This window comes from Strix aluco, chromosome 10 (genome assembly GCF_031877795.1).
Source record: "Strix aluco isolate bStrAlu1 chromosome 10, bStrAlu1.hap1, whole genome shotgun sequence".
Taxonomy (NCBI): Eukaryota; Metazoa; Chordata; class Aves; order Strigiformes; family Strigidae; genus Strix; species Strix aluco.
This window is the reverse complement of record NC_133940.1, coordinates 13,575,113-13,602,811: the sequence shown is the minus strand read 5'-3', so window position 1 is coordinate 13,602,811 and position 27,699 is coordinate 13,575,113. Positions and strand designations below refer to the sequence as shown.

The following is a 27,699-nucleotide window of genomic DNA, read 5'->3' as shown; positions in this document are numbered from 1 at the left end:
CAAAATCTGCTGGGAATGTTGACACTTACCTCTTGTCCTGTGGCGATGTCGATTGCTGTATAAACAGTTCCCGATGCCCTAGAAACAAAACAGCAGCGAAGAAATGAGAAGCAGTTTAGTCCCTATGAGTGAAAGCAAGCCCAGATAGGATATCTCTGCTGCCTGTAGTGTTTATAAAACACCTTTGTTCACCCACTCCTTCAGGCAGCAGCCCTCTGCCATGCAGGGTATCCAAGATAAAACTTATGTCCAACATGAAGAAAAAGGGCTGCTTCAAATCTCAAATGTACATACTAAATTATTTTAGTTCGAAACTTACAGGTGGGAGTGTTTACAAAAACTGGAAAATAATACATTTAATTATTTTCCCATTTTCTCTGGTTTTGCCTTGTGTCCCCAGACTCCCCCCCCCCCCCCTTTTTTTTTGTGTGTGTGTAGCTTTTTTTTCCCCCAAGGAATGTAACATAGTCTCATTGTGCCCTCTCAGACCTCTTATTTGAATCTATCTGCAAAATTCAGGCAACACCATGCAATCATTCTGAGAACCCTGAATACATGTGACAGCCATCTGACGAAATCTGAGCATGCAAGGAAACTTTTCTCCAGCCATCCTGAGAGGTCACAGCTAGAGCAGGTTAAGGCATATATTGTTTCACACACAAATGGAGAACTACTCAAAACAGAGGATCCTTAGACAGCTTCTTTGTGTGCCAGCAGCTGCTTCTGTTAGGTGCACCAGACACATGAAGGACTCTTCATGGTGTCTATGTTTTGCTTCTGTGGCAGACATAGGTTGTGTTGTACAGCCACCAGAAATAAATGGCATGCTCACCTGCAGACTAGACAGTGTGGGGTTTTGTTTGCCATCTGCCTCTCATTAAAAGAGGTTCTTCCCCTGTAATGATGTGAAGGGCCGGAAAGGCCACAATCAGAGGAAATCCCTTCGGGTTTAAAAGCAACTGTGGCCTTGTAAACCCTAATGGGGCTTCCTTCTGAGCTAAACCACAGGTTTATGCTGCCATCATTTAAGAAGCCCATGGAATGGGAATTCTGAGAAGTGGGAACACGCATCCGTCAAGTGTCCCATTGACCAAAAACGCCAAAACCAGTTTGCTCATTTTTACATGATCCCCTGGCCTGCTTGTTTACCTGCAGGCTGAAATATTTCTGACGCATTTTAATTCAACAGGCACCAGAGACTGTACGTCTGTGTTGAGAACAATGTTTTCATTGGGCACGCTATGTATTCTTTTAATATAAATGCAAATGCATTTTCCTATGACTAATTGTCAAGATTAATCCAATTTGTTTTCATAAAAAGCCAACACCATTTATTCAGACTTGCTAACACTGTGCTGTACCTCCTGAGCAAAGTCCTGTCAGGGTTTATTTAAAAACAGCTATTTAAATTAGGATGCTTTTGGTATGCTCCAGGCCATCTGTGAGGAGTTTAGATAAAGGTGAGTAATTTAAGTAAAGCTGTGAATTAATTGCAAGGGCTCTGAGATTCTGCATTATGAACTTTTACTTCTAAGCATCTATAATTTCTGACCTGTATCTAACTTTTAAACGCCTCTGTAATATCTTGGTTTTAATGCAGTTAGGCAAGTACCAGGGCCCACAATTAGATCTGTGTCACTTTGATGCAGTGCAGTACAAGTTAAAAAAACCAACCTGAACCCAGGCTGCTCATGGCTCCAATCTAATTTGTCTTCCTAGCAAGAGCTAACACTGTTTGAGCAAACACAGCCTCTTTATCAAGAGCTAGTTAAGTAAGTTTCCTCCAGTGTCAGCAGCATTTTCCATCCTCAACTGGAGAGAGATGACAAACCAGAGACTCAGCACTGAAGCTGACCTATTCTTCAGCACAGGCCTGCTGACTACCGTTCACTGCAGAGTGACTGTAAAACCATCACACTGTTTATTAACTTACCAGCTGCATGAAGCCATGAAGTGCTATGTGCCGGTCAAGCTGCTTTTCCTTACATAAGAAGTGGCTCTCTATCTGCAGTTCTCCAAGCAGCCATGTCTCTTACTGCCTTGCGGTGCTCTCATTAGCAGCTACTAAAAAACTACCTGCTTCCCACACTACTAGTGCCTCTGGCATAACTGTACCCAACTCGTTGCAAAGGCGGGCAGCTCAGGAACTGGCACCTACATCAACTAAGCACATCAGCACTATCCGAGGCAGTGCATCTCAGCCCAGCCCTGCTGCAGACAGACACACTAACCCCAGCCATGCAGCAGTACAGTTCCTCCTGATCATCCTGTTTGATTACCTTTGTGGTGATTTTTTTTCTTTAGGATCTTTCCCCATCACTGTAAATTGACCTGCGGCATTAGTCATGAGCTGGTTACGGCAGCACACTCACTCCTCTGTAAGAAGGGCATGCAATCTTCGGGCTGTACTAAAAGCTGGAGGAAATCAATTTAGATACCCTTTTAGGCCAGATATTAGCCACTTGTCTTTCCACCAGTTGTTGAAGCACCTTTGTACAAGCTCACTCCTAGGACTGTCAAAATAAAAGATTGTGAGGGTGATGGTCATATTCTCACGGTGACAGCAATAATCTGCTTCACACGCATGTTTATTCTGACTCTCACTTCTTCAGTTGACGCTTATCTTTTGAGAGACTGGCACAGCTCTAAGAGTCCACCAATATTTTACAAATGACAGTAAGGACCAAAGCTTCAGGTAGAAAGCAAGCTGGAATCTGAGAAAGGGTGTTTATACAATGAATGGAGCAGAAACACCTTCCCACAAGTGCCCTACCAAACAAGATATACCTATGATAAAGCATGCCAGAGAAAAAGCATGAGTGTGTCTGGCTTTCTGCAGTATCTATCAGTTCTAAGTCAGCAACACACTACCCTGAGTTCAAACCTCACAAACACTTAAGGCAGAAAAGTATCTCCTGATGTCAGTAAACAGTTTCTGTCACACACTGACAGCAGTGTGATCCTTGTGTTACACAAATGGTGCTAGCCCTCCTGGAATTACAATACAGCCAAGAAAACTTTGACAGAGCAGGAAGTCTGTCCATATTTAAAATGCAAGTCAGATATCTAATTTTGATGTAATTTATTTTTTTCTTGCCTCCTCACATAGGAAATATTTCAAATCAATCCTATTTATAGTACGCAAAGTTGTGTTTCAAAAGGGAATAGCTTGGTTGATTATTTTCAGTAAACTCCCAAAACCTGCAGGATCCACAAGTGGTCTGTCATCAGGCAAATGATGCATTTTCTCATCAAGTACTTTGTGCATCAACACTGTGTTTACTACTGAATTTTTGTTTTTTTACTACCTCTGCTAGAAAAGAGAGCTTATTTTTTAATCTCTGGTTTCAGTTTCTAAACTATGTGGTTATACTCCTGATCACTGAGTAATTTTTTAAGCAAAATATTTGAAAGAAATGTTATTGAGAACTGTTATTTGACAACTATCAGGTGGTAAGTTGCTCTTTTTGGCAATAAAGTTTTTTCGCCTTTCTTTAGCATGGCCATATTATTTTGAGACATACAAAACTGATTTCTCCTAGGAAAATAAGCAAACAGGTGCCACACACTTGAGGGACAATAGATCTTCCAGGTCCTGCTCCTTGCTGCAGACAAGCCAGCATTAACTTGTCTTTGACAATGCCTTCTGACCACAGTTACAAATTCTGATCAGTACTGAGAGACAGGAGAATCTAAACCCCGAGTCTGAACATGTTTGGAGCTTGCCTGACTTCACGCTTGATATTACAGCAGCAAACTACCTGGCCCATGTTTTTGTATAAGTAACTGTGATTTGACTTACCCTTGGCCAATTTTTTCAAATCGAGTGTATTTCTTCTTAGGATCTCCCACACTCACAATGCTCCCTGAAAGAAACAAAATTAAAGATGCTAAGTTAAAAATGGAGATACTACCTTCCAGCAGATCAGAAATGCAGCCCCATTGTCCGGGGTTGTGAGCTGTCTGTTGTCAGCTGGGTAACAACAACAATACAGGCAGCTCTGTAGCACAGATGGCCTCCATGAAGACTGATTTCCTACAGTCCTTTGGAGAGTTACCTTGACAGGAAACTAAGAACATGCAGAAACATTCACAGGAGACAGATGTCAGAAAAGAACAAGTACCAATGAAAGTATTTGTTGTCTATAAACATCAATGAAAGCTGAAACAACAGAGCCTTTATTTTCTTAGGAATACATACTCTGTGTGATTCAACAGAAGGTTTAATACTTCCGAAGATTAAATGCACCTTGGGTTCTGGAATCAATTTTTATGAACAGGTGCCATTTTCTGAACAGAAAGAATATTGCAAAGTGTTTCCAGGAGGGGATCTTCTCAACCTTACAGCAGTTTGCCAAAAGAATGGCTTTATGTTTTTAAAGAACAGCATCTCATGTTATAATCAATAATTATGGGGCTTTAAGAACGATGACCCTCATAATTTATCACCAGACCAAGTTCCAAAGACGACCTTGCTTGTGCCATTTTAAGAATCAAACTGCTTGTCTTCAACCTGACTTGGATCAGCAACTAGCATTTGACTCACACTCTCAACACTGCACACATGCTTATCTTCAGAAATAAGCACAGCTGTGATGGATAACAAGAACAGCAATGCTCCTCAGGCACTAGTGTTACACAGACAGCTGCACAAATGAGATGCTGATAATTTCATGAGTGCAGGTGATGCGATTTAGAAGCCAGGCCAGACGGGGTGCTGCCGCCTCCCGGCAGCTCTGCGCTGCAGCAGCGGGAAGGCAGAGCCAGCCTGTCCGGCACCGGGCATCGGACAGTCTGGGTTCATCTGCTGTTGTGGAGCTCATGTGCCACTGAAAGCTAAAATTAAAGCACGCACTGCTTGACAGCACATTGCCCACTCAGAGATGTAGGCACTCTAAACGGAAAGAAGGCAGTAATTAGGATACTGTGTTTGTGTCAAATGACAGAGCCAAAATCTGATAAACTCAAACAAAATAATTAAAAAAACAATATTGTTTTTTCTGGTCCAGTAGTTTCCTAGATAAAATACAACAATGAAGCCTAAGGTGATGGCTCAATGCAAATGACTTCTAAAGATTTAACTTGTAACATACATCACTGAAATACTCTAAGAGGATTAGTTCAAGAGGAAAGACCTCCAACGTTTTGCAGCATATTTTGTTTGATCTGGCAATATTCCTGTGTTACAAATACAAACACATACTTATTTGTTCACCTGTGCATCCAAAACAAAACTAGGTGATGCGTCATTCACTGTAAGTAGTAACAAACATCCCTCTTCCCTGGCCAGGCCATTTCTGTGGAGCAGAGGGGCTTTAACATCCAAATGGGCATCTGACTGGATGCCTAGCCAGGAATCCTGCCTGCCAGCACGGCAAGAAGACGGGGCATCAACACCATCTGGTACGCTCACTGCTAAAACAATTTTGCTGGCCTTGGCGAGGTTGCTAATAGCTGCAGGAGAAGAGGTTTCCTTTGCCCCATGGTACTCGCTCCCCTCACCCGGAACTCCAGGAACGCCAGCTAGTGCCCACTGCTGAAACATGTAACGCAAGATGAAGCTTTCATTCTGCCTCTCTATAGTGGGTCTCCACTACAAAATAACTCTTCGATCAGGAAGAATATGACTGGAGGACTGGGGGACTCCCTTTTAACTGACTGGAAGAAGGAATGTGAAATGAGAAAGCATAGCCTCCCGCTCACACTGCTGAGCTTAACCATGCCCCAGACAGGGATCCTCCTGAGATTCTGCAGTACTACACCAAACACTGCCCTAATCCCATGCTGGGCTGGACAACAGGAAAAACACTGTTGCCGGTGTCTGGCTAGGTGCTATTTTCAGCTAGTTAACGGAACTGTGTATCTATCAGAACAGATAGCAGAAGTTCATGGAAGTTCACATTAGAAAAGACTAAAGAAGACGACTGCAAAACAAATATTTTGAAAAAGAATTTTCCAAATTTGCCATTGATTTTGCAGTTCAGATTTCTGGAGTTTTTCCTCAAAACTGGAGTAGCTGCTTTCACAAGTTAGTTGTTTGTGGCTGGTTTCCTGTGCTTAAGCCAATGCACATCAAGTATGACAGCACTAAAATCAACAGAGTGACTGGTACATGGCTCCAGTTCAGAGAATCACTCCCTACACTGGACAAAAGATAAACATATCAGCTGTTTTGATGTCTTTAAGCACTTTCCTTTACCAAGTCTTAAATTAAGTGGATAAAGAAGCAGAATTGGGCCACTTTCTGTTTTATAATTACAGTGGAACATATTCATGATTTCATTACAGACAGAATTTTGTTTGATCTTATCTCAATATTACAGGCTTTACTCCCTAGTAAAACTTGTAATGAAAATGGCTCTAAAATAACCCAAGCTATTTCAAGCAGAAGAGAATTATGAAAGCAATTTAAGATAAAAGAGAGCAGGGGACATCTTCCTAAAAGTAGCATAAAATCAATTGTGGGGGAAGCAGGCAAGGTGGAGAAATCATATGAGTTAAAACAAAACAGAAGAAAACAACCACCACACATGCTTAAATCCAATTAGCCCAGGACTATAACAAAAAAGCATCACCCCCATTTTCAGATAGCTTCATGAAAGCACAAAAAGATTTTCATTGTCCACATCACAATTTGTCCAAGGCAGACCTTCAGACCTTGCTCACTTGGTATCAAATTCTTAAGAAAGAAAAAGCAGGAAAGCATGTAACATTTCAAAGATATAACCCACAATAACTCAAGGGCTCAGTCCTAATCTGGCATACACAGAAGCCTGAATAAACGATATGCATACTTATATCCACGTATACAGGGTACTTGCAGATCTCATGCTGGAAGCCTGCGTCAAACATTTAGCCTCAGTTGAAGAAGCTGTAATTCCTCTCTTTATAAGCTGACATACCTGGCGAGGCAACTATCTGCTCTGGAATTTATTTCATTGTGCCCTCAGCTAAAGCTATTGAATTTAGCCCTTGGATACTCCGTAATGGCATTGAGATTCAGTTTATAGTCCTGTCAACCTGCTAAGGGTGCAGAAAACTCTACACAAGCAGCTGAAATCTCACAGCTTGAGGAAGACTTCAGTCTCTGCAGTCACACCAGCCATCAGCTACAACAAAAATGCTGGTATAGCACCAGAACAAGCATGGACACCACTGTGAAGAAGCCAGAGCCAGACTGCACCCCTTCACAAGCAGTTGCCCCCATTAAAGAGAGAACATTATTAGCTTTGAGATCAAACACAAGGAGGTGTAGATCAATCCACTTTTTATCCTAACAGTTAATGGTAGACACAGTGTAAACTGGGCTATGTTATGAACCCAGCCATTTATTATCTGAGAACATAGCACTGGCAGCTATTACGTGCAAGAAGCAGATTAAACTGGTTCTACTGCAGAATCACGAAGGGCTTGATGTGCTTTCCTAGAGTATGATCTGCGCAGGGGTCTGGGGCCAATGGCTACGATTCTAATAGTATTAACTGGCTGGGAATTAGCTATGACAAAGTTCCATGTATCTGAGGTATATACAGTGGATGGAGGCTGGCTCCTGAGAAATGCTTGCAGTGCAGTTTTACCTGATCATGCCACATAGATGTGTCTCTTTGATACATCTTTATAAGCATAAAGCTAAGAAATAAAATAAGGATTGTTAGAAAAGAACTTTTTCTTCTTTTGGGGCACACTAAAAACACCTCTTCCTCTCTATCCATGGTGTGAACTTTCAAAGGAATTATCTCTGACAAAAATGTAAAATTCTTATAAAAATGAAAAATTATATATTAGTGTAGAAGTACTAACAACAATCATAGAAGTGACACCACTAGAATATCTGCAGCAGGAGAGCTCCTTGAGGCTGAAGGAATCAGCTTAGTGCTGTAGTTGTCTACTGATAAAAAAAACTAAAACCAAAACCAAACCAAACAAGCAAAAAAATCCCCAAAACCCAACAGATTTCTGCAAAGTGTTTTGGCTCCAATGACTGGTGAGAAGTCAGGAGTCTAAAGAGAATTTAGGAACCCAAACATTCTGTTCAATTTGGCCATTAGCACGCAGGAGTTCACTAGGTCACAGCCTTCTGCTCAACCAGAAATAATCTCTGCTTTTGCCTTTAGCATAGAAGGAGGCTCAGGCAAATCCAACCCAGTCACAGCTGCCCTCAGAGGCAGAATGACTACCCAGAGTACTCTCTTGCTTCCTCTAAGCACGATAACAGTTTGTGTAGGTAGTCATAAGTGACGCTAAACTGAGGATGAACATTTGGTACATATAATCCTGAGACATGCATACAGTACACTGCTTTATCAGACAAGAAATGCAGAATACGTACTCAGTTTCTCTAGGATCTCCTCATCTGTCATCTTGGATTTTTTTCGCTGCCGGTCTGTGTTTCTGTACAAAGTGTTTGTGTTTGAGTTTTCAGGTTGGGGAGTGGTGGCTTCTTTAGCTGGTGCTGGTGCAGCGGCAGGTTCAATTACAGAGCGTGTGTAGATCTGTGACAAGAAATTATTTTGTGTCAGAAAGATGGCTTGCAGAGATACCCCTGAGATCATATTTCAAAAGCAAACCCTTAGGAAGATGCTGTCTGCAACATCCAAAGCTCTTAAAATGTTTATTTTTGCTGTCCACTTCTCAAACTGAACAGACAAAAATGAAAGGCTGGTTTTACACAAGTTCATGGCCAGTTTCATTTTCAATTATCATTGATTTTCTGAAAGATGACTGAAACAATGAATTTCCTGTGTTGCAAGGATACAGAAGTAGATCTGTCCCGGGGCCCCAGAGCCTTGTTCCTTGATGCTCGTGTGTTTTCATGGGTAACAAATTGACTCTTTAGTTGGTATGCGTCTGAATAGAAGCAGGGAGCATTTCCCTTTTCTGATCGTAACTGTTGAACTAACTTCTCATCAGTTATTTCAAGCTTTAGGGGGTGGCCTTTAGGAGCTGTGTTCCAGTCCTTCAGAGACCTACCTTCTCTTTACAATGCATAGCTGCGTAGGATTCTTTTCACCACACTTCAATCATTTCAAAGTTAAGGGTGTAGTCTAAGCTGTTCATTTAGCTACTAATACAGTCTGTGGAGAGGGACAGGTACCTCCAAGGGACACTTTCCCAATGTATCATGCAAGGGTGTGAACTGCATCTGATGACTGCTCTGCCCGCTGATGACAGAGAGCCTACACAGATACTTTGGACAAAGCTGCTCACTTTTACACCAGTAGCATTAAAAGACACAATCTGATACTGAGGTATCACAGGAATCAGAATCACAAGAATCACAGGAAACTCATAACTAAATGTGAAAGTTCAAAACATATTTTCCTGGTGTCAGTTGCTTGGGTGAAGCACTATGTCATGGTAGGACTCCAGCCCCCAGAGTCTTCATCCATGAACGGCAAGTGCTGTCTGATCAGAAAGATGCAGCTCTGAATTATACCAAATACAGTCCTAACCAAAGCTGGGACTTACTGATTTTGTGTGTTCGGGCCGTGGTGCGATAACAGGTGGAGGTTCATTGTCATCCTCCTCTTCTTCATCATCTTCATCCTCTTCTTCAGAAACAGAGGGAGCTAGTGGGGGTTCTGATGCTGTTTTTGTGCTCTGTGGACAGACAGCATGTGACAGTCACCATTTTGGCACTTCGGAAGTTTGATAATTACACACAGCTTTAGTCTGCTTAGACATCAGAAACCAATCTAGATGTGCCTATAGTCCTACAGGCCTCAGTTCTAAGTTACACATGACACAATACAATTTAAAGGTTACAAATTATCGTGCTGTTTTGTTAATTTGTCTTGGTGTTTTTAATTTTTGCTAAAAACATCTAAATCACTCCTGTGTTTAGTCAAAGTCTAATTTTACAAAATGTAGTACTTGAATATATCACGAGAAATCACATCTAGTTGCTGGCTAATTGCTTTGGCATTGTGTCTACAGAAATTGTAACAGTTAATTAAGCTAACAGGTGTCTACTGGCTAGGTTAATTAACACACTTCAAAGTGCAAAGCCTCCTTCACCATCTTGCTGGGAGTTTGGTTATGGAGAGAAAGGCTCTTTGTTTCTTTACTGCTTTACTGGTGGGGTAATCATATTGCCTGTTTCCACAGTGCTGAATTTCCCCGTTTAGTAGTTCCCTTTTCAACACCATCCTCTCCTTTACATAATCATAGGTTAACACACTGATCTTTCCACAGTTTGCCTGTTTCTTACCACAACAGTAACCCAGAGTGAATGCAGCCCTCTCAGCAGCGAGGTGCATCCCACCGACCTGCCTGGGGCTGCCAGGCAGGCACCCCGACTGCTCACCCAGGCTCCCGCTACAGGCGGCGGAGAATAAAAGCCACTGCCAGGGTGCACTTGACCTTCAGGCAGCCTCCAAATACAGGGCAGGCAAGGGAAGTCTGGCTGATCAGTTGTCTACATGTAAACTGAAGCCTACAGTGCAGATATTTAAAGTTAGGCGAGTTGAGACCCCCCCACCAGTCCCAGCTGCTACTCAGAGGCAGGGGGTTATATCACGTTGTCACAAATTTGCTGGTGAAACAAAAAACTGAGAAGGTGCCTTGTTAAGTGTTTACCAACTGCTTTAAAGCTGGCTACAACAGACTACATGGAGAACTGAAGCAAATAAAAGGCATTATTCTACATATTCACATCTCACTTGCATTATCTTTAAAATGTCATCAATTTGGTCCAGTATAAATACCAGGAAGAGATAGCCCGCAGGGAACAGGGAGACCTAATCTTCACGTCTGTGTTTTACTGAACAGATGACTGTATCGCTGCCTTAAGTCACCTGTACTTGAACACACTGTCATACAGAGGCACACCCACAGAGTATTCTGTGTTCTCTGAGACTCAGTCTCGTTACCCAACTTTTAAAGCTAAATAGTGAAACAGGCTACTAATCTGGCCGAAGTAGGGAATGATACATCAGACAGTCAATACCAGTTTAAGGGCCTATTCTGGCAAGCAAGGGGCGGCCTAATGGGAAGGTGAATGTTACTTGGTCAGACATTGGATTAGTGTATAGCTTCCTACACATTGTTAGCACTTTGTTTACATGGGGATAGAAGATGATTAAGAGAAATAAAAAGAAGGGAATAATCACATTTCTGTTATGTCAAATTCCTGTAACTATTTTTTCCACTGGGCTCCATGCTTGGTCTGACAGCACTAAATTGTGTAGCTAGAACATATACAATGTCATATTATTTAATGCCAGACTCTCATTAAGGAGTGAAATGAAATTAAAGTAATTCCAATGACTGCTCGATCCTGTCAGAGAGTTGTTTTGCCTGTACTGTAACATTCAGCCAGCATCCTCTGAGTCGGTAACTTTTGAAAGCTGACATCTTGACTGTCTCACTACTGTCTATGCCTGCTAGAACAAAATACCACAGCATCTACCAGTGTGTCCATACCCACTGGAAAAAGCTACTGGGAAGGCTTACTATGCTCTGGTGAACCCCAAACTTCCTTTTAAAAGTTTGTTTTATTTAATGAGAGTGGCATCGATTGAAAATCTGAAGTGTGAATATTCAAAGATGATTTTCATTTCATTATATACACTCTCTGCTGTGTAATCACAAACCTAAAATTAAGTTGCTTAACACTTGAAAATAAAGGCCAAATCCCCATTCAGTCATTTGCTATTTAATGCACTAACATTAACACTAATAAATCTGGTCAATATTAATGTGAATGTCATGACTACATCTCTGGGATTGCTATGGTAATCCAGTATTAATTAGAGTGGATGATTATTTAAAACTTTCAATGGTTCCAGTGAGTTACATATCAATTATAACCTTATTTATATTCAGCTACATATCCAGCTGTACTAAGGATAAATCATAAAATTTAATAGAAATGGATTCTAAGTTGTTAAAACTAAATTAAAATAGGCTAATTAGACAGTACTGCATATTGTTGCGAATTATATATTCCACCATGGCTAAGAACAGCAAGCAATCTTCTGTCTGCAAAACCAGACTTTCATCTGTTTAAAAGTTCTTAAACAGAAAATGAGAAAACAGCCAGTGATCCCTCTTTTGCTGCTGCAAAGACACTAAAATGTACTTTCAGCCTACAAGGCTGGCACTCTATCACAAAAGGCAAAGCTCACAGCTTGCTCCACAATTCTTAAATGCTATGAAAGTAAAAGGTTACTTTCACACTCACCGAAGGATGGGCTTCTATGTATCCATGGGCGCTTTTATCTGCAATGTGCAAGGGAAAATTAACCAGACAGTTAAAAATCTGCCTGTTGTGGGGAATCCCACAGAACAAGTAAATCCAAATAGATAGCATTTTTCTTTCACAACATCCCTCCGGTAGCAATAGTCATTTCACGTAGCAAGCAAGATAGCAGGACAATATACTCGGTTATTCTTTTTCTACAGTTTCTTGTGCCTGTTTTTTTTGCCCTGTTTTGCTAGTAAATAAACTCACCCAAGAAAATGCAAATTGTCCTTTAACAGTCAATGCTTCTGTTCCACCCAAGAGCTAAAGCAGATTTTTTTCTTTTTTTTTTTTAAAAAAAAAATAATTACATGCATTGATTCCTTTTAGCTTGTTGAAAATGTTTCCCCATACAAGCTTCCCCAAAATCCCCCTTAGCCATGGCAGTTCTATTCTGACATAGCACAGTAACAGCTCCTGAGTTCAGAAGCATATACTAACTGTTTTGAATTTTGCATTTCATCACAAAATAACTGCTATTTTAGCAAACATTAAGTGTCAAGTTAGTCAAATCTTTTAATTATGGAATTTAGAAAAAAAATATGCTTTCCCGCAAATGTTAGTAAATTCTGGAGATAACTGGAGTTTTTAGAAGAACTACTGAGAAGCTCTCCCATTTTGCATTTTGGAAGTTGTATTGGTTGAACAAGCAAACTGAGGAAATTAGACTCCACTGCCACAGACTATCATGTAGGGAACTGAACCACTTCAGGTTAAATTACAAACGCTGTCCACAGCCTGTTGGAGAGAGACAACCCCTTATTAGCTGAAACTGTTGACATGAGCTTTACCAAACTAATGGTATCTTAATGGTATTTTTTGTCTAAAAATTAACTCAGTTGTTAAGGAATAGCCAAAGAATACAAGCCAGATATGCTGCACCTAGTAAAAACCTCTGCTTACTTTCTAGTCCTAAAAAAGGACAAATTAAAACAAAAATGCAAACTGCAGCACAGACTTGCGCTCTCATTTTTGCAACGCTACACGACAATTTTGCATAATCTACACAACCAAGGGAAAAAATGACACCCCCATCACATTTGCAGGCTTTTGCATAGTAATGGCTAAATCAGAAGGATCCTCCGGGAATGAGCACGCTACGGAGACTGCTCTGGACATGGACACCTTCCTTCTCATTCTCTGTGGCAACATTCCTTTTACATCACAATAGCAGCTGTTCCAGGTTTTCTTGTGAATGCAAGCTAATCTTCTACTCAGCTAACACAAAAAAAAAAATATTGAAAATTCTCCTCTATGACAAAGTATTGCAAAAATTCCTCATAGTCTGTAACCTATTGCTCCAAGGATTCAAGAGTAACTCATAAAATGCACAGAACAGGTATACCCCATACCCCAATCTGAATGCTGTGAAGGAACAAGGATGCAAAGAAACAAAAGTAAACATAACTTTTGGCCACTAATGCTTCTGACTAAAAATGGTAATGATTGTTCCATCTACTATCTTATTTACTTCTAAAAACAAGTGACAAAGAAAAGTCACGGTTTCAAAGACATTTAGGGGACAAAAGGAGAAATATAATCCATTTCAGGAGTGTTCCACAAAGTGGATTTTTTTTACGGTTGTTTCTTGACCACTTGAATGTTGAACGTCAGTCTGACTCATTTTGGGGCCTGACATTCCCTTTTTTGCAGTGAGATGTCAACTTACCTCCTGACGTAAAGCTCATATATTTCTGGTTGTTAACTGTTTCTTTGGAATCATAAAATTTGAGAACATCTAGAACAGCTTGTGGGTTCTTCTTCTGCTCCAGTTTTGTTATGTTGGAGGTCTGTAGTAGCCTGGCCCACTGCTCTGGAATGCCCTGTAGATGTCAAGTGGAAAGAATGTGGATTTAGAATATTTAACAGCCGCAGTGTCATAGATCTTTACCAAGATCCCATGCTACCTGTAAGATTACTTTCAGAAATTTCGATTGACACCTTACAATTAAAATTAGTAGCTTATACATTAGATGCAATCATTCTCTTCTCTATCAAAATATAGAGCTAAAACCAGGATCCAACTTTAAAAAGAAAAGAAAGTTATGACTGTGATAGGAAAAAAAGTGCATGAAACTCATCTTTAAATCAACTCTGCTCTTCCATGGAATAATGATTTAAGGCTTAGCTTGTTTTCCTGGTGATTCAGTGCAGACATAACAAGACTATTCTATGTTTGTGGACAACACAGTGTATTTTAGGAGCTTTACACTGGATTTTTAATGCTTAATAATGTAACACATTTTGCTGAAATGATCACTGCTGTCTGATTAAAAGGTAAACCCCACCCTGATACAATTAATTTTCAGTGTACCAGGGAATATTGTGGGGTTAAGAATCTGTATTTAAATTCTCAAAATCATAACACTGAGTTGTACCACTGCTGCTAAGGATGTCTCTTTTTTGAGCTCCTGTAGCTCTGTAGGTTCTCTACTGTAAATATACAGAAACCAGGGACTCAGAAAACAGGCTGAGAGTGCCAAAGGCTTGCATGAATTCTTGGACATCTTATGAGAGAGGGTGGCATTTGAAAATTGATCCAATCGCTGAAAGCCGCAGCTCTGCACCGAAATTACATTGATGAAAAATTGCTTTAAATATCCAGTATAATTTCCTAAATTTGAAAGCCTGTAATTTCCCCCATTTACTGCACGGCCAACATCTACCAGCGAATTGTAGGGCTTATTGAATGAAAAACTACACCTGAAGTACATTTAAACTTAGCCTTGGTGCCACCCCAATCTAGGTAAACACTTTAATACAGCTTCTTCCTAAGAAGTTCTCCACAAAACAATGTGTGACATGGGCCTCCAAAGTTTAGGATTAATGAAAAAAAAGTGGGATAAGCCAAGCAACAAATCTACTGCACACACATCAACCTGCTGCTGCAGTGCTATGACATCTCAAAGAAGCATTTTGATGCAAGAGTCTTTTGGGCCTGTGACGCACCTCTGGGAGCTTCCCTGTGCACATCTGTGAGCCATAGAGATCTGGCTGTAATGGACGTAAATAAAGAAAGAAAAGAAAGTTAAAACAGAATGTGGGACAACTTAGAAGGTGGTAGGAGGAAACCAACGGGCCAAAATGGGGAAGTCCCATCTAAAATGGGAGTTACGAGGTAGATACCAAATAAATTAGGTGGTGGACAGGCTACAGGAAGGCAGGCTTAGGAAAACAGAAAAATCACAACTGTTCCAAAGTTTGGAAGCATCATTCCCCCTCCTCTTTTTTAAACCAGTTTTTCTCTCCCTCATAAAAATACATTACTGAGGATTAACGGCAAGTGACTGGAAAAAATCACCTGTGATTTCTTTTTTTTAGTTAAAAAATAAAAACAATAGAGAAAGATCTGTGCTTTTGCTGTTTGTCTAGGTTTGAAAGCCAGGTTAGTATTTTTGAATGGCTCTACACAAGTTTTTTCCAATGGTTCTCCAGCCCCAAGATCACAATTGGCCAGTGCATGAGTCAACAAAGTGCAGTGGGGAAAGCAGCTGGTCAAACTCAGATTTCACACTGGGAGGTTGTGTATTGTCGTAACAGAAATAATCTATGCGCGTCAGACTGAAAATCAGGACAATTCTAAAGAAATGCTTGATTAGATCAATAACGTGCAACTTCTTTGGATCTATAGCCACAACTTTCTCCCACTTGCTAATGTCATCATCTTGAAACTTTAAAAGTTTGGTGGGTGACCATTTTATTCTAGATTGGGGATCAGGAAACTGTTTCAAAAATGCATGCCTTACAAAACACACTCCCCAAAGCCCTGCAAACCACACTTCTTCCTCTGTTCAGAAAATGCAACTGTTTCTTCAAAATAAATCAACATAAAGCTCTAGCAGCATGCTCCCGCCCAACAGTTTCAAACCAATTTTATTTTGAGCTTTAAAAGCCCTATTCTTTGCAAATGTGGTTGCTCCAAGCACAGTGAAATGGAGATATAACATACGTTCATGTGCAACAACACAGCTTGGTGCTCGAGCCTGAAAGCTGAAACTCAAGAGCCCATGCAACTTGGATTTGAAATGCAACTAACAGCAATCGGGTAATGCAGCTGGGCGGTGACTGCTGGGTGTCAGGAAATGGCCCAATGCATTGCACATAACCAGTAGAGCAGACACTATTGGCATGACAACTGGAGTAATTCAAAACAAAAAAAACCCATATATTTGCTCATTTATTGGACATTCCCATGGCACTTCCAAACTTTTGAAAGAGACAGACAGTGTGATCACTAGACAGTGGGAGTATTTTTACATGGTATGGCTAGTGGCAGTCCCTTCAGCAGGACATACTTACCACATGACCACCCAGCTGATACACAGGTTGTATCCAGGTTGGGACAAATCAAACATGCCTAATGTAACATGCAACGTGATGCTGGCATCTGGGATTAGTCGGAGCCGACAGTTCTTAATGGTACAAAAATCCCCTTGCTTTGACTGACATTTTACTCCACTAAGGACTGCAGCATTAAGTCCTGTGCTACATGCCCTGGCAAGCTGCACGGGGGAAGTCACCTATGCCTTTGGTTTGTTTTGAATTAGTTAGAGCCTTCTCAAACTGCAGTGCTGCACTTCTATGCTTTAGGGACAAGTATTATTGTAGAAATACTGTGTAATTGTGAAACAGCAGTCATCTAACGTCCACTGATTCGAAAGGGAAAAAGATATGAACAGAGATTGTGCTACAGCCATGAAGCTGGACCTATTTAGCCATGTACAACTGCTTTGTTCTATAAAAGGCCAGGACCTGTGCTGGTGGCATCTGACACCAAAAAAAAAAAAAAAACACCCAACCAAAAAACATGATGCTCTCTGATGCTAGAGACTGTTTTGACACATTGGATGATAATAGTAACATTCAAATTGATCCAAACCGTGATCTCTGAAGCACTGATAGAGAATGCTTGTGCTTAGAACTGAAGTGCGTTAACCTCCTTTTTGTTCCAGCTGGCAGGGACATGAAACTAAATGGGATCCTCACCGGAGGGAGGGACAGACAAGAAGAAGGGATGCAAACAAAAGGGAGAAAACAAAAGCAGAAAGTAACAGAGTATATAATATGATTCCAAGATAAAGAGAATGGCACTGAGGATTAACCTGAACAATGAAGTGGCTACAGGGAGAGACAGGAAAAAAGAGGAAAACCAGGATAGATAGCAGGGAAAAAACAATTTAAAAAGCTTTATGCTAAGTTTCTGATCAAAAATGACCACATCTGGGCTCTTTAAATGAGCATTTAATCAAGCGCTAAGGTTTGGCACAGAATAAATTTTGAAGTAAGACTTTGTAAGTGACATCTATTTTAAAAAAGGCTAATTAACTAGTCCACATATTTTAAATGTAGCCATATTTCCTAATTACTAAGGATATTTCCAATTTCACTACTCCTTTGAAGACATGCTGACATTTAAATGTGTCTTTTTTTCTTCTATTGTTATTAACACTATTGCTACTGCAGCATACAGAAAGTTTCCAGGTTTCTGAAATGTTTCTGAGAAACAAAAGTAGCAATCGAAGTGAAAAATTATGAAGAAATCACATTTAGAGCTCAGATTCTGAAAACCATCCTTTGTCCAGGCAAATGATTTGTCCCATCCTGTTTGGTGTATGCAGCCAGTCAGCACTAGCACACTTTACAATTTGACGCACGGTGATAACACAGTCTGACCACTTAGCTCACAGGGTACTACTGACGGTACGGAGAGTTGCTAATGTTTCCTCTCACCTCCACAGCTCAACCAAATGTAAGCTTACTGCCATCTTAGCTTTAAGGATTAATGGTTTCAGCACCTAACTAGTAGTCTGAGAGAAAATGCTTTGAAGCCCCCTGCACACTTCAAGGAGCTTCTATCAGACTCATTTTTCCCAACACTTCAAACACTTTGTTGTGATGTAAGTAGAAAAAGCTGACTGCTATTTTATTAAAGGCTAGAAACGTGTCTGATCACCTAGTCTATGGACATATTTTGAAGAATATTAAATTAAAATGAATGGACTTCCACAACGCTGCCGCTTTCTGGGCATCTCCAAGGACTGTCTGCAGAGCAGCTGAACTTTGCACTTTGGAGCTGACTGTCTACAGCAAGACATACACTATGCACAAGTGTGTGGGTTTTTTATGCTTTTCTAAAGACACTGAATAACCAACCCCTGTAACAGCTTGTGGGACTGATAAAAGCACACACCTACGTTCTTCCTAGTTTTCATTTTCCACAGACACTCTGCTGACAATCCTTGGAGAAAAAAAAGCAGCCTCAATCAGACTCCAAATCCTAAGCCCAACAAATAAAAGTCTCTTTCTTCACAGCCTGGCTGCTGTCATCTGATGTTTCTGGCAACAGGAGGTTATTTTACCATCAAGAAACTAGAAGCCCTGGTAAGCACGCAATACAGCGGTTACTTACTGTGAATTCTCCAGTGACGGCATCAAATCCCACATGAATGGTATGTTCAAAGTCTGAAGGAAGAGAGATCTCAGGACGTTCCTTCTCTTTCTTCTTGTTGGCTAGAGGCAAAATGTTAACACGCACTTATTTTCTGCACAGCTTTTCATTCAAAAATTTTCACAATCAGGTGTGCTCAAAATAGTATTTTAAAAGTGGAAAACAAATCAATTAATGTCCGTCTTACTTTACTTGAAAAATAGACCAAAGCTAATACAACACCAGCCTGTCAACCCCTGTTTGGGAAGGTCTAGAAGGTGTTATTTCGTTTTCTTTTTCTTCCAACCGGTGTCACAGCTGTCAAAGCAAGCTGTTCATGAAGTAGCCTTCTTAGGCTATCTCTAACCAGTATGATTTCTATTATCAGTTCTTTTTTTCATCAGGTTTTCTTATTTAGTGACTAACTCCTGTTTGACTTTGCTCTGTGGGTTCCTGCAGAAATAAAGCACCCAGGACGTGCATGTGCACGCCTGTCTGCATGTGTGCTTTTTCTCCAACATACTTTGAACCTGTTGTCAAACTCAGCCAAATCAGAGAAGAGAGGTTTTTTCAGATAACCAGGTTCCTACAAGTTCTGTGAAAATGGGCAGCTCAGGAGAAGACAAAGATCCTATTCCTGCCTCCTCTCTGAGTAAAAGGCTGAAGCGGCAGCTCTGTATTAGAAACCACAGCATCTGCACAGCAACAGCTTGGAAAAGCTTCATTTGAGCTCTCAATTAACTAAGACATATAACCATAAACCCCAGGCTTTATTAGTCTCCAGAAATTCTTTGTTTTTAAATCACTCCACCAGTATTCAGAATGTGGAGTATCTTATTGAAGGAGACAGACTTGGAAGTCAGTCAATCTGTGTATGTTTCTCACTTCCCTTCTACTTTAACACCTTTTGAAAGTAACATCCATTGTGGTTCTCCTTCTCCTGTGCTTTTTACTATTGACAAATCTCACTTCAGCCCAGTTTTATTGACCCTGATAAAGAATGAGTGGAATAAAGGCTAAGAGAAGCTGCCTTCACTCTGATGCATCAAGAATCTATGTTCAACAGAGATTTCTCTGAAAAATGGTGACAATAATGCCAGTTCTGGACAACTCCCAAACACCCAGATAAACAGAGCATAAACTCACGTTCCAACATCTATCCTGCTGGCAGGTACCTGAAATATTTGGCTTCCCTGGAGAACCAGCATGCTCCAAGACTAACTACCACGTGGTTGAGTAATACAGTACAGAGCTATCTGTAAAATCTTCTCTAGTGCCAGTGGTGTATCTGTAACAGCCGAGAGGGGAACTGCCATTCTACCAAATACATTTGTCATTTCAGTAGAAAAATTAACATGCTAATGTTTGGAACAGAACAAATATTACAGTGCCCACTTGCAGTATGTGAGACTTATTAACACAAACTCAGGAAATAAGACATGCATAAAGCGCTCATGTGGAATACAAAAAAGTCACATCATCTCACATCCTTAAAGAAAGCAGTCTGCACCCTAGGGTCTCACCTCTTCTCTACTGCCCTTCCTACCAGTTTAATGTGTGCTTGGTTTACATATCCTCATCGTGGTCCTGAGCAGGCTTGTCTGATGTGACAGGACTTCACACTAACAGTTGTGAGAAACCCAGAGATATACAAGAGGTTTATACTGTGCCTATCACAATAGGATTCTGTATCAGGCTCTTTAACGGCCATTTATTGATGATAATATTAAAATGAATACATGCCATAGTTACACATCAGCAGGAGAGAAAGAAGCAGTTGTTCAGGTCCTCTTTGCCTTCCATATTCCCTCAGTGCAGCACCAGTGACAGCCATGTTATATACATCAAAAACAGTTGGATGAAGACAATTTTGTGTGTGTCTTATTTCAAGAGCAAGTGTCCCCTTCTACCAGCATCAACGAGGACGGAGCTTTACTACTCTATTTTCTGGCACATCAGCTCACGTATTTTTAATTAACATTTTCCTTCAGTGTTTTAGTATTACGTTGGCCAGCTTCATGGGTTTACCTAGGGGTCTCATCCGAAGGTTGAACTCACTGTGTATCACCACCCCTCCTAGCCTGGGTCTGTCTTTGCTCACAGAGGCCTCTCTTTACACATCTTTCTTATTCCTTACAGCCTCCTTTAGTTGGAAGATGCTCTGCTCTTCATAATTATAGTCTATAGTATTTTGAATGTTTCTAATCCTCTCTCTGCATTATTGCATTTATCCTCATTAAATAATTAACTGCCACCTTTTGTCTGTACTGCACACCCCTATGCAATGTTAATTGATGAATTATTTTCATTTAGCATTCAGTAAAGATGGCAGCAATATATCAAATACAAATGCAAAGGCTTTTCCCCTTCTTTTATCTCTAAGATGATGTTGTTTAATTTTCAGGATAGATGTTGCCAGTTACAAGATGTCATCTCAGTTCAGCGTTTGTAACTTTCTATTGTAGATAACAAAACTGGCTTTTCCTACCTCATCATTTGCAAGCAAATGCAGTAAAAATTAGATTTAAAGGATCATCACATTCAGTTCAAAGCAACAGTCAAATCTAGAAGCAAAATAAGGCATTACAGAAAACATTCCGTCAAAAGCAGCACTTGTCCATTCTAGGCCTCTCCTGCCGGGGGACAAGCGTTCCAGCTCATGCCCCAAGATCTGCCTCATCTGTTTCATGGACCTCTGCCTACCAGGCTGTGGATGTAACACCTATGGTCCAAACACTGATAAACTATAAATTAAATACAGAATTAAACGGTTCCTTGCAAAACCCTCACCCCTCCCCAGTCTAAAAACTTTGATGCTTCTGTCTGTGCCCTGCAATTCAAATCACTTCTATTTTACATAAGCTGGAAAAATAATAGGAAAAGACATGACTTCTTTGAAGCAATGACCGACTGGATTCAAGGGTTTTATACTGGACAATCCTATTTGATTTTCTTATAAATGCCCCTCACAATACACTCCTGCTGCACAGCAGTTAGCCATGAGAGCCACCCACACCACCTCAGCAACTACTACAGATTGAAAGAGAACAAGGGAACCGTATTCTGTCTGCCACAACCTGCATCATCATCATCATCATTATTATTATATTAAAAGAGCAGTTGTTTGGGAGAAAAATGTGACTCAGCTAAGTAGTAGCTTTCTCTCCAGAGAGGGAGAAAGGGTTTGACCTCAAGCTTATGCCCTCCTGTTTGCTTGCCTCCTCTTCCTCTCATTCTGTTCTTTCCTTTATCTCCTCTCCCTTCCACTGTCATTCATGCTGTCCTCCCATCCTCCTTCCTGCTCTGCTCCTCCTGTCCTACCCCAGCAGCCTTAACCTTTTCTTTCTTCTCCATTAATCTTAACCCCGCTGGGTTTTTCTCCTTCCCTCTTTTCTTGTTTTTCTGTACAGGAGGCAATCAGATGACTAAAGCTCAAACTCTGCTCCCATATGCAACTAAGTCTAAAGCAGCTTAGAAGAAAGTGATATTATTCACACGGTAATCTTAACATGGATGTACCTCTTCAGCTGAAAGGGGCATCTGAGCTGTGGTGGGCCTGCTGCCCTCTCATTTCTTTAGGCTGAATGCTCTACAGCGCCTTCATGGAGCCACCAGTTCACACACAGTATTAATTTACTTCATAGCACAGCAATTACAGGTGGTTTAATGAAAGAAGAACAAGGCTGTATCGAACAACCAGAAGAACGTAAGTAATTTCTTTCTGCTCTCAATTCTCCTGAGGTAACAGCACTCTGCTGAAAGGAAACACTAATGCTATGAACTCCACTGTGGTTCCCATCACCATCATTACCTCCGAGGAAGGAAGGCCAATTTCACAGCTTCAGCATGGGCTATGGGGGAGCAGGTTCAGCTCCTCATTTCACACAGATTACCCATGTGACACTGGAAAGGTATTTTAGTTGTGTGCCTTGGCATCCTGCCCCCAAGAAATGGGGTACCTTACCTCAGAGAGGGGGACGAGAGGAGCTACAGCAAGGAACATAAGGAGGTCAGGTGCTATGGGAAGGAGCAGGACACTAACACCCAAGTGGCTTGTTTCAATTGTAGATGCACAGAGGGGCCCCACAGAGCCATCAGTGGCTTGCCAAAGCAAGATTTTAAACAGAGAAGTGCTCAAACCCTGACTGAAAACCCTACACTCCAACAGGGGAATGACTGCGAAAGATTCCTGGTCCTCCAGCAGAGCAGTCCTGGCATACACCATTGCCTTGGAAAGAACGCACCGTAGCATATCCACCCTCACATCCCTCCTGTCTGGTGAGCAAATGAAAGACAACTGCAGGTTCAGACAGAAACACCCTGCCATGGTGTTTCTTCATGTTCTGTTTACTAGTACCACTGGTGGACTGTTAATATAAAGTTATGATGGTGCAAAGCACTGCACTAGATGAGAGCAGCTGTTTCAATCTCCTTCTGTTTTATAAGCAGGACTCTCAAACATGTGTCACTGAGTCTGTGAAGCATGCACAGGCCAGCTGATACCCTGACCCACAAACCGACCCCGAGATGAAACCACCTCAAGGGGCTTGGCCAGCCAAGCTAAATTCCCTCATTTATTATTTCACCCAACAAAATTAAGCTATAAATCATAGCTTGCTTTCCCTCACAGTCACATTTAAAATCATGATACTTGCATGTTTCCTAAGACTGCTCTGACTGGTAGTTAATTACATCTATTTTTAATGTCACTGATCATTTCCAGGAGGGGTTGTTTCTGGATCTCCCCGCTTCTGCATGCATTTCACACAGCACGTCCTACTTAAGAAATATTCCTTCCGAGAGGGATAATACCATCCTGCTGGCAGTCAGAAGTAGTGACCCAAGGCCTTCTAGGAATTAAAGAAGCTGTGAGAGATTTTAATTTTGGTCTTTAAAAAGAATCATTTGAAAATTAATTTTGTTTCCAGAAGGGGACATTTTGGGAAGCACTCTGCAGAGTGAACCGGCCAGGTCTCCCTGAGGGATGGGCCCATCCAGTCACAACCTTCACATGAGAGAGGCCATCAGGACTGCCCCTGACTGAGAGGAGGAACGGGGCTGAAATTGTGCCTTCTACTGCCTGTGAGGAGTTCTGAATGCCAGACTACCTCCAACTGCTCCACATGACCTGTGGAAGAGACTGGGGACAGGGCAGTCAAGCTGCGAAGGTGAGCTGGAGCTCTGAGGAATGATGGCAGTCCCACAGTTCTGAGCTCTCCTTGGAGAAACAGTGAGGTACATCAAAGGCAGAATCCCTCTCAAAATCCAGCTGGATTTCGTGCTGCTGATCACAACCCTTTGAGCCCAGCATTTCAGCCAGTTTTCAGTCCACCTTACTGTCCTCTTATCTAGACTGTACTTCATTAGCTTGTCTGTAAGGATACTATGGGAGGCTGCATTGAACACCTTACTAAAGTAGAAGTGCTCTCCCTTCACCACCAAGCCTGTCATCTCATGGTAGAAGGCTGTCAGTATGGTTCAGCATGAATTCCCCTTCATAAATCCCTGCTGACTATTCCTGATCACATTCTTAACCTTCATTTGTGTGGAAATGGTTTCCAGGAGGATTTGCTCCACTAGCTTCCCAGGGATCAAGGTGAGGCTGACTGGCCCGTACGTAGTTCCCCAGATCCTCCTTCTTAAAGACAGAAGTGACATTTACTTTTTTGCAGTCATCAGGAACATCCCCCAGTCACCATAACCTTTCAAAGATAATCAAGAATGGCCTTGCAGCGACATCAGCCATCTCCCTCAGCACTTGTGGGTGCAGCCCACCAGTTCCCATGGCATTACAAAAAAAAGATCCCTTCCCTTAATTCTTTAAATACACTAACTCAAAACACACTTCTTTCTCCAAATTCATTTCAAAGAATGCAACTGAAATGCTGTTTCCTGCATTTTTAAAAGACCTTCTTGCTGTAACCACACCTAGCAGGTTTTAAACCAAGCCATTCTGCATCCCCTCTCACTGCAAAAGCAACAAGCAAGAAGAGCCTTGCTCCTGTTTCTGGAATGTAAGTGCATTAAAACCAAAAGTGTCAGGCATATTGCTGTCTCACTTCTGCAAATACGTTTTCAAAAGTACACAACCTCATCTCTGTTTCTACTGCAAATGCAAATCAAAATCCAGAGGAAAGGATTCCCCAGCTTAACTATAAAGTTATTTTTAAAAGGCAAGTCGCACAACGTGAGCACGTTTTACTGGCTTTTCAAAGACAAGAAAGTAACTGACTGAACACCTCCTCCTCTTTTGAAACATGTTACTAGAGTAATTGGAACAGAAGGCTTTGGAAGGACCAACTGAAACAGAAAGAAAGCAGTGGCAGAAAGCAAAGACGGCAATCAACAACCAAAAGAAAGCAAACAGATGTAGCCACCCATTTGTACTGCTGATACTTTACTTTTATCCCCTCCTCCTGGGAAGATGGAGCGAAGCCTGGCTTTCTTGTTCTTCTCCTCAGGGGCCATGGGGAGCGGTTTCGAACTGTGGTTTAGTGCTGAAGAATCGCGATTGTTGCTGTTCATTCTCAACGGTGGAGCTGGAGGTTTCTCTTCAATATCCAGACTATCGGACATCTTCAGCAGCCCTCACAGCCTCCTGCAAAAGCACAACAGAAAGCATGCCTGTCAAGTAAGGATGCCAAGGCTGATGCCCTAGGGAGGAAAAAGGGCAAGAAAAGCTTTCTGGTGGAGTAAGGAAGCCTCTCTATTAGAAGTTTGCTCTGAATAAGGTTACTGCTGGTTGCTATAAATAAATGCAGTGGCCAATTCCTAAAAATCACTGTATTACCATTAAAATAAAGCTTTTTTTTTATCCCAGTTAAAGGCTGTTAAAATTATTTACAGATTTTTTCCTGTAGTTGTTTACAATCCAAATTCTCCTCTAAAACCAGACTTCCAAAGCAAAATTTAAATGATTTACTGAAACTACTCGGTATCATAGTGAACCATTTCTATGATGTAAGAAACAAGGTGCATGTTGGGGGGATATGGATAGCAAGCATTAAGATCTCTGTTCCCTCCCTGCTCTGTGTTTGGAGAGGATTTAGTCCTGGGAGCGTGGGACTTCAAAAGGAATGATCTTCCCAAAGGAAATTCACTCAGAAGTACCAATTAAAAACTTTCTTGCACACAAAAATGAGCAATAACTTTGCTTTAAAGTCAATCAAAACCTAAGCAAGAAAATGGTCATATCCTGAAAACCATTCAAGTCATCCTTCAAGTCTTTCAATACCCTGAAATTGTTACAAAATTTTTTTAAGTTGGGAAAACACAGGACAGGTAAGACTTTTCAAATTCGTATTCTTTCTAGTGTATCTTAAATATTAAAATTCAAGTCTGGATTAAGCAGCTGGTTTAACAAACAAGGAACACTTGGTAAAATGAAGTGTTTTAAGACCTGAAAATAGAGTATGATTTCAGATGGATCAGATGTGATGTGGGCTATACTGCATATTTTTAAAGGTTACAATTCTACAGACACCTTGCCTTCCAACCCCTCTAAAATCAGTGTGGCTCCTTTTATGGTAGGCACGTACAGACCACTGTGCATGTGTTATGGATCTCTCCTTGTGCTGATTCACAGATAACACAAGTTATTGCAGTCATCAGCTATTCTCTTAAATTTAAAATGAAACAACTTATGTTTTTCAGCTGTGGAAGTCATAGGTTCTTTTCAGAAGTACCAGCCAAACACGGTGACTGTCACTTCCACAAAGAGGTCCTGAAGTTCAACTGGGAACAGAATTGATGGTCTCACTTTGGTCAGGTAAAGCTGCCATGGCTGAAGGTTTTCAGGGTTGTTTGGTTGGGATTTTTTAAGAACCAAGGTTAACGTTTTCAACAATTGCATTTATTTTGATACAGCTAGAATTTTGCCAGGATTTCCAGCTGATATATTAATAGGGAATAATCAAATCCACGTTGCGTTAACTGACAATGCCTTCCACATAAAAACTAAATGACCAACTGAAACATTTAGAGATGTTCACTCTAGACTGTTTTTCATGACATGGGCATTTTAGCCTTTGTTACCATTTTCAAATTACCACAAATAAAACGATCACTTTTTTTATTATTTGACTTACATTTTTAATTTAATCTAAATGAGATCCCAAAATGCCAGATCTAAGATTCAAAGCATCTGTCCAGTGACAAGAACAATAAATGAAATATACCATCACACTTCTGCTTTGTACTGGTCCCTGGGTCCACAAAGTGGGGTTCCTGAACATCTAGATCCCCAAGGGATCCCAGGGACCTGTCCTGGGGTCACACAGTTGAAAACCCTACTAACAGCTGGTCCCAGTCCTCTCCCTAGTACATACAGCATGAAGCAGGGATGCTGGAGATCTTGATTCATAAACACGCACTCAAAGACCTTACTGACCCCAGTTTCTCACCTCCATCAGGGAAGCAGTTTGTATAAGCACTCTGCCCAGCTGACTTCATCCACTGGTTTGTGTTAAATTAGTGATCTGAGCTATTCTGGCATGTTTTGCCTGGAGCAAATTAGGGAGAGCTGAAACAATTGCTCCACTAGTAGATCCATATGGTGTTCACCAGGCAAAGAGGATGTCTGCGCATAGGTTCAAGCCCCATGTGAACTGCTAGACCTTCCCTACACCATGGAGTTGCTCACCTCCACCTGTATACTGCACAAGTAATACTGAACTACAGGCAGCCACTGACCAGGTGTCAGTCCCTATAGCCTTGCCTTCAGGCCTAGAAGTGTGGAAAAGATCACGCACTCTTAACTAATGAAGTCACATACTGGAGGCAGCTGTCAGACAGAAAGATGTTTTTGTCCTTTGGAACACACCACCTGGGAAAGCACAGAAGTGATCCTTCACAGAAAACTGTGGTCCCTGGCATGTGCCTGCTCCCCACAAGATGGCTCTTGCCCACCCAGCCCAGCTGCCCAGGCAGAGATCTACTCGGAGACCTGCTCTGACGATGGAGGAACATGGCCCACCCTCCTAGGGAAGCACATATGTAGGCAGTAACATGCTTTATATTACCAAGAAAT

General features: G+C 41.3%; 1 protein-coding gene across 5 annotated transcripts in view; it reads right to left on the bottom strand.

The window, feature by feature from the left end:
- Window positions 1-27,699, bottom strand: part of PAK3 (p21 (RAC1) activated kinase 3) — a 150,410-nt gene that overhangs the window by 22,487 nt on the left and 100,224 nt on the right. For 4 of the 5 annotated variants that reach the window (XM_074835320.1, XM_074835316.1, XM_074835318.1 and 1 more), the window contains 9 exons: window positions 25,073-25,269; window positions 18,654-18,754; window positions 15,194-15,238; window positions 13,914-14,067; window positions 12,185-12,222; window positions 9,469-9,600; window positions 8,330-8,492; window positions 3,803-3,866; window positions 30-78 (listed from right to left, as the gene is read on the bottom strand). In XM_074835320.1, coding sequence (XP_074691421.1) covers window positions 30-78; window positions 3,803-3,866; window positions 8,330-8,492; window positions 9,469-9,600; window positions 12,185-12,222; window positions 13,914-14,067; window positions 15,194-15,238; window positions 18,654-18,754; window positions 25,073-25,247 — 921 coding nt within the window. In that variant the 5' untranslated portion in view covers window positions 25,248-25,269. The remainder of the gene's footprint in view (window positions 1-29; window positions 79-3,802; window positions 3,867-8,329; window positions 8,493-9,468; window positions 9,601-12,184; window positions 12,223-13,913; window positions 14,068-15,193; window positions 15,239-18,653; window positions 18,755-25,072; window positions 25,270-27,699) is intronic. The other variant, XM_074835321.1, reaches the window with a different exon arrangement.